The sequence below is a fragment of the Condylura cristata genome, unplaced genomic scaffold (assembly GCF_000260355.1).
Source record: "Condylura cristata isolate star-nosed mole 26May11 unplaced genomic scaffold, ConCri1.0 scaffold00008, whole genome shotgun sequence".
Taxonomy (NCBI): Eukaryota; Metazoa; Chordata; class Mammalia; order Eulipotyphla; family Talpidae; genus Condylura; species Condylura cristata.
In genome coordinates this window covers 9,428,381-9,436,545 of record NW_004567109.1, presented here as the reverse complement: position 1 = coordinate 9,436,545, position 8,165 = coordinate 9,428,381, and the positions used below count along the sequence as shown (strand labels likewise).

The following is an 8,165-nucleotide window of genomic DNA, read 5'->3' as shown; positions in this document are numbered from 1 at the left end:
AGCTGTGTGCTGGGTGTAACAGGCTCTGTACTGCTTTGCACCCTGGAGGCAGAAATGAAAAATTCACATCCAGTGGGGGAGAGAAGTCCATTCTTTCTGGTGGGCATGGTATTCGGGAGCTGAGGGACCTTGGGGCTAGGGGGTTTGACAGACTGGGCTTCTCTTTCGCCTGCTCAGGCCATAGTCCCTGTGAAATGCCCACTTTGGGACCAGGAGGAGAAGAAAGCCTCCTGGGGTGGGTGAGGAGCACCCCCACTGTCAGAGGAGCAAGACCAGAGACACTAGAAGGTTCTGATCACACAAGTCTCATCCCAAGATGACTTGTAGTGCCACCTGCCCCCTCTGTCATTTGGGGTTCATAATGTCAGGATCAACTTGGTGACAGAGTTACAAAAGCCCCTCTCCATTCAGTTCTCCTGACAGCGCCCCATCCCCGTGGGTAGAGCAGGAGTGATAAGAATTCTTCCTTAGCAGAATTGGAGGGCAGGTTGTGCAAAGTCCCCCTGACAACATAGCATTGTCTTTCAGGGGTGATTAAGACATACCCAAGATAGTACCCTCTGGTGCCACCACTTACAAGCTACGCGATCTAAGGTGAGTCATGGCATCTGCCAGAGCCTCAGTTTCCCCATCTGTCAACTAGGAATACAACAGTAACCACCTCCTTGCTTTGTGGTGAGAATTATATGTAGGTGGGGAGCAAAGGGCTGGGTACAGGCACTTCTACGACACCCTGAAATCAGTGTGTATCTTGGGCTTGATTACCAGGTGTTTTTATTTTTTTAAGATTTATTTATTTATGCATATAGAGCTGGGGTTCAGGCCAGAGGTGCAGGAGCGATGAGAAGATTCACCAGAGACAGAGAGGGGAGCAGAACAGGCAGATTGATGGAGTACACTGCTGAGGGGAGCAGTGGGAGGGTCAGGGAGGTCTGCTGCACCCTGTGTGTCACCTCCCAGGCTGGGAATTGAACTCACACTGAAGCAGCTGCGGCCAGCTTGCAGTGCTGCGCCCTAATCCATTGCGCCATCAGGGAGGGCCCTTGATGACCAGTTTAATCGAGGCCTGGGATTTCACTATTAGAGAGCCATGTTTGACTTTAGTCAAGGCTGTCTTCTTCTCCAATTTGGAAATCCCTGGACCTTGGAGGAGGGTGAGGAGAAGGCAGAAGGGGGGGAGGGTGTTCTGGAGGCAGAGGAAAGGCCAGAGAGAAAGGTTGGAGGGAGGTGTCGGGGAGCTGGGGATGCCGACCCGACTCTGCCTTTGCCAGGCCCAGGTAACGAGGCTCCAGGGGACGCACAATAGTTCGGTGGCACAAAGGTGTATCTGCTCAGCCGGGACCATGTCTGGATACCAGGGCAGCCGCCCCAACTCCTGCAGCCACCCCTACAGTGCCCACAGTGAGTCCTTTCCGGGCCGGACCCCAGCCTGGTCCTATTATCCCAACCTGGGCGGGGCTAGCAGCTCCAAGCGCCCCAATACCCCCAGTGGTTTGGAGTCCAGCAGCTACAACAGCCCTTCAGGGAAACCCTACAACCTCTACTCCCCGAAACTTCCAGTGAGGAGGATCTGCATGGGCCGACCCTACAACTCCAAGTGTGTGGAGACAAGTCACCTGGTGAACTGCCCCAGGGAGGCCAGGAAGCCTGCTGGCCACGGCCTGCTCTGCACAGATCGTCCCTCTGGCACCCTCAGCCCCACCTTCCTGGACCAGCTCATCAAAGGCATCAACTACCTCGACAGGTCCACCAGTGCCTTCTGCACCAAATCATCTCTGAGCCTGCCGAGGCTCGCAGCCAACTACCTGGAGCGAGCTGCCAGCGCCATCTACCTGGACCAACAGGACCACCCCTACCCCCACAGTTATTCCCACCCCAGCACCAGTATGGCCGCCTCCCACACCTCCCAGCCCAGCACCTGCATGGTGCGGTCCCCAAGGACTGCCAAAGCTTTGCAGGGTATGGATGACAGCACCAACGTGAGTTGCCCTCGACTCTACAGCCAGAATGTCACCCCCCTGCTACCACAGAGGCCGGGGATCAAGTTGCCCGAGCTCCCTTTATTCGGCAATGGGATCTTTTCCTTAGGTCGTCTGCCCAAGGTCTGGGAAGCAATCCGCGCTGGTTGGAGGGCTCCTGAGCCCACCCCTAAACCCTGCAACTGGTGGTGATGGCGACACCAGCCATCTAGGGGCACGTGTGCATCAGGCTGCAGTTGTGGAAAATAAATTGTAGTGAAATGTTTGTTCCGAGGCTCCATTGGGGGACGGCTGTTTAGACTGGGAATTCTCCACTCAGCCACCCGGGTTACTGGGGGAATCGGGCTGGGGGCTCCTGGGAGGCTGCCTTGTCAAAAGGAGTCAGAAATCAGATGTTGATATAGTAGTGACAAACTGCAGAATGTCACCGCATTCTGGGGCCGAACGTACTTGTGGGTCGAGAGTGCAGCCCGCCGGGTCTGAGTTTGGAGTTTCTGGTTTCTATCTTGAAAGCATTGCTGGGGAGGTTCCTGCCCCCCTTCACTTTGGTGAAGAGAGAGACTGGCTGTCTATCCCAATTTTTATCCATCCTTTTCTATTTTGGGGGATTGTTGATTTTAACACGGGCCCAGGTGAGCAGAAAGAGAAAAGTAATAGTAACGATAAATCACAGCGATGACACAGCACGAAAGCCTAGTGTGGTAGACACACACCTGGAGGCAGGTGTGGGAGACAAGAGGGATAGTTCAGGGGGTGGGAGCGGGGGACCCTCCCCAAAGGGAAATCCCTGAAGGGAGTGGTTCTGCCTAGACCAGGGGAGGACTAGAAGGGTCAGAAGGCACCTGAATTTCTTGCCAGGAAATTCTGAGAAATTATTTCCTGCATCACTGAGGGCATAAAGCTTCAGAGACTTAGCTTAGTGGTTCTGTAAAGCTGCCCCACAAGCCATCCCAATACCCACCATCCTGCTGGCAGAGGAGGTAATCTGGTAGCCTAGTTCTGCCACTCTTGTGCCCCGGGAGCTTGGATGCATCACATCACTCTCTTAGGCCTCTGTCTCCCCTTCTGTACCATGAGCTTTGCTCATGGCCCACTCTCCCGACATGAGTGGGGCTAACAGCTTCATGGGCTACCAGCTTCTCAGGGCCTTAGAACCTGCTATCTCTGAGTCTTTCCTCCGCCCAGGCCTGGAGTTTGGTGAGTTAAGGATTGACAGTGCCTTCTACTCCCCTAGAACTCCTGAGTCCTGATTTATTGTCCACAGCCATTTCAGACCTCAGGGCCCATTTCTGTATGACTGTGAACTTCAGACCTATGCCTTCCTTGATGGAGCTCTCCTGTCTTCTTGGAGGGCATATAACAGCTCAGTGTAGAATGGGCTGGCATTGAAATAATACAGAACCCAGAGATCTACAAAACTCCATGGCCAAACCCCATGGCCAAGTGGAGGGGTGACCTGCCTGAACATATCTACCACGATGGTCCCAGGGCAGGAGGGAAGGGGGGCGTACTGAGCACCTAGCCCACTGAATTCACCCCCTTTTCAATTCCATCTCTGGAGGACAAGAGAGCTCCTCCCTGGTCCCAAGCTCAATAGTAGAGCATGCTCCTTCCTCTGCCTCTTGAATCCTTTCTCTTGCCATAAAGACTTGGCCTTTTTTGGAGGGACACTTAACCTGCCAGTAATCCATTGCTCAGATGAGTAGTCCCAGGAAAACAGCTTGTTAGAAACCCAGCTCAAGAGATAGTTCCAGAGTCTCCTGATCCTCAGATTCTTTTTCTGGCCACTCAAAGCTATGACCCATCTTGCTCTGGGTCCTATTTGCCTAAGAGTCACCCTGGACTTCCCTGGAGATGCCCAACTCCAGAACAGTGCCATTTCCCCTAATCAGAGAGCAAGACCCTGACTGAGACACTGCTCTTAAGTCTCCAGGATCTAGCCCTGTTCACAATACGGGTTCTTTTATTACATGGACGTTGATGACAGGGCCTTGCGCCCAGTAGGTCCCACTAACAGTACCTACCATGATATGAAGGTGACTACCGCGTCGCCCAGGCAATAGCTGTTCACTAACTCTCAGTGACGGCAGTCCAAAATTATTTTGCTTTTCACTAAACACGGGGCAGTGTTTTAAGTGCATTGTCTGTATTAACCCGCTAATCTCTAACACAATCTCTTAAGGAAGCCCCTTTGTCTATAATTACAGAGGAGGAAACTGAGGCATAGAGGTCATGTGCAAGTGATTATGTAAGATGTTTATGATGCATCAAACACAGCAGTGTTCTGTGCAGAGTAGATGCATGATAATAATACTCTTCATGATTACATATCTTGCAATTAGTAGGTGCTCCATAAATGCACCCAGAGGGTGCTCAATGCATGGTAGACATCGTGACAGAACATAATAGTGTAGTAGATGCTGGAAGGATGTTTGACTCTTGGTTGGAGATGGAGCAGGGACATCCTTCAGGGACAGGATCTCTGTGCTTGGTCCAAACTACTACTTGGGGTAGATACACATTGCTTATGAATGAGGCCCTTCCACTGACCATTTAGTCCAAGTCCAAAAAAATAAAGCTTTTAGTTAGAAAAGACCCTCTGCTGATGCGTGGCTATGCAGAGGCCACAGGAAGTCCCCGTGTCCACTGTTTGAATCATGCATCTGCAGGGGCCATGTAAACAGGAAACAGCCTGCCGGCTCAGAACAATGCCACAGTCTGCTGAGCTGGCCACCTTTTGTACAGAAGCAACTAGGTGTCCCCACAGCTGGGGGCGGCCAGGGAAAGTCCTTCACGCCTGCAGAGGTCCGTCATTTACGGAGCACCCACACTGTGTGCCAGGCTGGCTGCCAAGGTCTGACACATGGGCTCAGCCCGTAGGTCCTCGGAGGCTAAGTTTTTAGCTGTCCGTTTTTGGGGGGTTGCGGTAGGGGCAACTGAGTATTAGAGTGAGACCTGTCCAAGATCCTGTAACTGACAAGTAGCAGAGTTGGGGTTCCGACCTGGGGCTCTGACTGTCAACCAACACCCTTTTCTCCAAGTGTGGTTTCTTTTGTAGTATATATTGAGGGATTCCAAGAGAAAGGGGTTGATTTTGATCTCCAAGATAAGCATGAAGTAGACATAGCAAGGATGGTGTCTAACTTGGGGGGCTTGGGTTCCCCCAGTACCAGCATTCTGAACAGGGCAGCAATCGCCTGGAGTATGTTCTTCCCAAGAAGTCAGCAGAGAGATATTTGCTCAAGGTCACCTGCTGTCTCAGTTCCCCAGCCCACTGGACCCTGCATCACTGGGTGACTCTGAGTGCAAGGGCATGATATTAGAATGATTTTTCAAATTTGTGAAATCCAGTGTTGCCCTTTTTAAAATAACTTGAGATCACTAATTATGCTTTAGAAAACCAGTGAGCCTTTTATATCACCAAGGTGCTTGCTGGAGAGACACCCTCATCCTATTTCCAGCCGTCCCTCACCTCCAAACCTTCCCTCTGAGCATGAGCCCAGCCTGCCCCTCGCACCATCCCTGAGGCCCCCTTTTACCCCCACTTTCAATTCTGTCTCCACAAAGCTGGTCTGCTCACTCCGCAAGAAAACTTCTAAGAATGGAGCACCCGCCCCTCCCCCGCCCCGTGTATCCACACTGACACCTTTTAAGTTGAAATCTCAGAAGGGGCAAAGAGCCTCAGACAAGTGGGAAGCCTGTGCTGGTACCACCATTTTGGGCAAATTCTCTTAACAGCCCTCCTGGGCCTCTCCCGACAGGGCAGGAATTTCTCATGAACAATTGAACAAAGCCGGGAACTCGGAGGGAGAAGGCACAGGACATTCCAAAAGGAGTTCTCTCAAGCTCCCAAATACATGTGGGAACACTGCAGAAGGCGCGTAATCATGCGAAGAAAAGCATGAAAGGGACGGAAGCGCTGCCCAGAGGAAGGGCTGTGCAGGCTGAGGAAGGAACTTAGGGGCTGGGGTCAGGAGGCCCAGGTGGGAGGCTGCCTCGGTCACCTGGACCCTGAGGAGGCCACACCACCTGTTTGGATTTAAAGACTCAGGGAGCTGGCCCTCCCTGCTGGCGCCTCAGTATGAGTTCGATCCCATCCTGGAGCTGACCCACATGGCACCACAGACCTCTCTTGGCTCATCCGCTGCTCCCCTCAGCAGTGTACTTCGTCCATGTGCCTTTTCTGCTCCCCACTCTGTCTCTGGTGAGTCCTTTCACCATCCTTGCACCTCTGGCCTGCACCCCAGTTCTGTATGCATAAGTAAATAATTTTTTTTAAAGTTAAAAAAAAACCTCAGGGAGCTGGTGGGCCTCCCTGGTGGTGCTGGGGTTAAGTCTCAGCACTATCAAGCTATTGCCAGTCACTGCAGCATGAGTTCAATCCCAGCCAGGAAGCTGACCCACATGGAGCAGCAGATCTCTCCTTCTCCCCACTACTCCCCTCAGCAGTGAAGTTCAGTAGATCTGCCTGTTCTGCTCCCCACTCTGTCTCTGGTAGATTCTCTCACTCCTCCATTCCTCCGAATCTCTGTACCCCAGTTTTTGTTTGAATAAATAAATAAAAATAAATCTTTAACATAAAACAAAACCAAGGGAGCTAGAAAGTAAACACAGAGGCACGTGGTCTGTTCATACCATGGTTTATTAATCACAAGACATGGGGACCATCCTAGACATCTAACAACAGGATACCCCAGAGTGGCAATCTGGTGCTACTTCCAACGTGGGCGAGTGTTGCAAGGGAAAGATGCCATTTGAGCTGGTCAAAGTGCTGAGTGACACAGGTGATTTACACTCTGAGCAAGTTTCTTATCTCAGAGGGGTCATAAACAGTTTGGAGCCTGACACCTGTCCACCTGGCCACTTTTAAGTAGCCCTTGTTCTTACTGAAATGGGGAACTATATATGAAAACATAACGTTAAGTGAGAAAAGGGAGACATGGGCCTGCTGTGGTGGCGCAAGAGGTTGAAGAACAGCACTATGAAGCTGTAAACAGCCACTGGAGCACAGTTCGATCCCCGGCCAGGGAGCTGACCCACATGGCGCAGCAGACCTCTCCTGTCTCACCCACTGCTCCTCTCCACAGTGTATTTCAGTACATCCGCCCGATCTGCTCCCCACTCTGTCTCTGGTGAGTCCTCTCACCCACTACACCTCTGACCTGTACCCCAGTTCTTGTATGCACACATAAATAAATCGTTTTTTAAAAAAAGAAAGAAAAGATGAAATCATCTGCATACATTGATGCCATTGGTAACATGCACACATGGACAGGGAAATGAACATTTAGGGGCCCCGACTACAAGCTCCACACAGAAGCCTGCTACAGTGGAGCCGGGGTGCAAGGGCAGGAATGTGAGGGGGTGTGAGGAGGCCACAAGAATTTCAGCCTGGCTGGAGGGGAGTGAGGGGGTGGTGGAGCCCCCAGTGACAAATTCAAATTAAAGACACCATTCAGGAGCCAGGGTCTGGGAAAGTATTTACAAAGTGCTATGAGAAACACCAGTCTTGCGAGATATTAGACTTTTTCATACCCATAAAAATGAGTGGGTTTCGTTCTCAAATGTGTTGAGGAATGCTAGTTTGAACAGAACTGGGCAGGCAATTTTCCTGGTTCCACTCAGAAAACTTCCTGTGTTGGTGGCCCTTGAGATGGTTAGTATATTCAAAATAGCACAGGGTTTCCAAAGATCTTCACCAATGTGACCCATGGGGTATAGTGTGGACCCCCCATTTTGGGCCTAAGGCAGGAACGCAGTAAAAAAGAGACTTGTAATGATGAGTGTTGGTGGGGAGAAAGCAGGAAGGGACACAGGTCAAGTTCATTCCAGAACCAGGTATGTTGAGAATGTGGATTCTAGAGTCAGAAGTGGGTGTGAATCCTGAAGTCACCACCTACTAACTGTGTAACCTCCCATCCCCTGGGCCTCAGTTTCCTCGTCTGGAAAAGGGTAGAAATAACACATACTCACGTGCTGTTACCCAGGAATGTGGAAGTGATCAGTGAGATTCAGTGTGAATCAAACAGTAAGGAGAGCCCTGAGTACAGCCAGGAGGAGGGCGTTTACATCTCGTGCCCTTCTTGAGCCAACTTATTCTTTCATAAAAGTGGCCCTTCCTGGTGGCGCAGAGGGTTAAAGCACAGCAGTGAGAAGCTTAAGCCACTTCTGCATGAGTTCGATTCC

At 51.3% G+C, this 8,165-nt stretch overlaps 2 protein-coding genes across 2 annotated transcripts in view; both read left to right on the top strand.

The window, feature by feature from the left end:
• The first annotated feature begins 1,343 nt into the window (after nt 1-1,343).
• Nucleotides 1,344-2,171, top strand: LOC101637754. The gene has a single exon (XM_004679373.1). It carries the CDS (start codon nt 1,344-1,346, stop codon nt 2,169-2,171), a length of 828 nt encoding a protein of 275 aa, XP_004679430.1.
• A 911-nt stretch (nt 2,172-3,082) lies between these two features.
• The window catches only part of HSPG2 (heparan sulfate proteoglycan 2), a 106,062-nt gene continuing 100,979 nt past the window's right edge, over nt 3,083-8,165 (top strand). The window contains exon 1 of the mRNA XM_012722090.1: nt 3,083-3,176. Coding sequence (XP_012577544.1) covers nt 3,083-3,176 — 94 coding nt within the window. The remainder of the gene's footprint in view (nt 3,177-8,165) is intronic.

Coding starts and splice junctions, on each gene's coding strand:
- LOC101637754 (XM_004679373.1), top strand. CDS start 1,344: ATGTCTGGATACCAGGGCAGCCGCCCCAACTCCTGCAGCCACCCCTAC.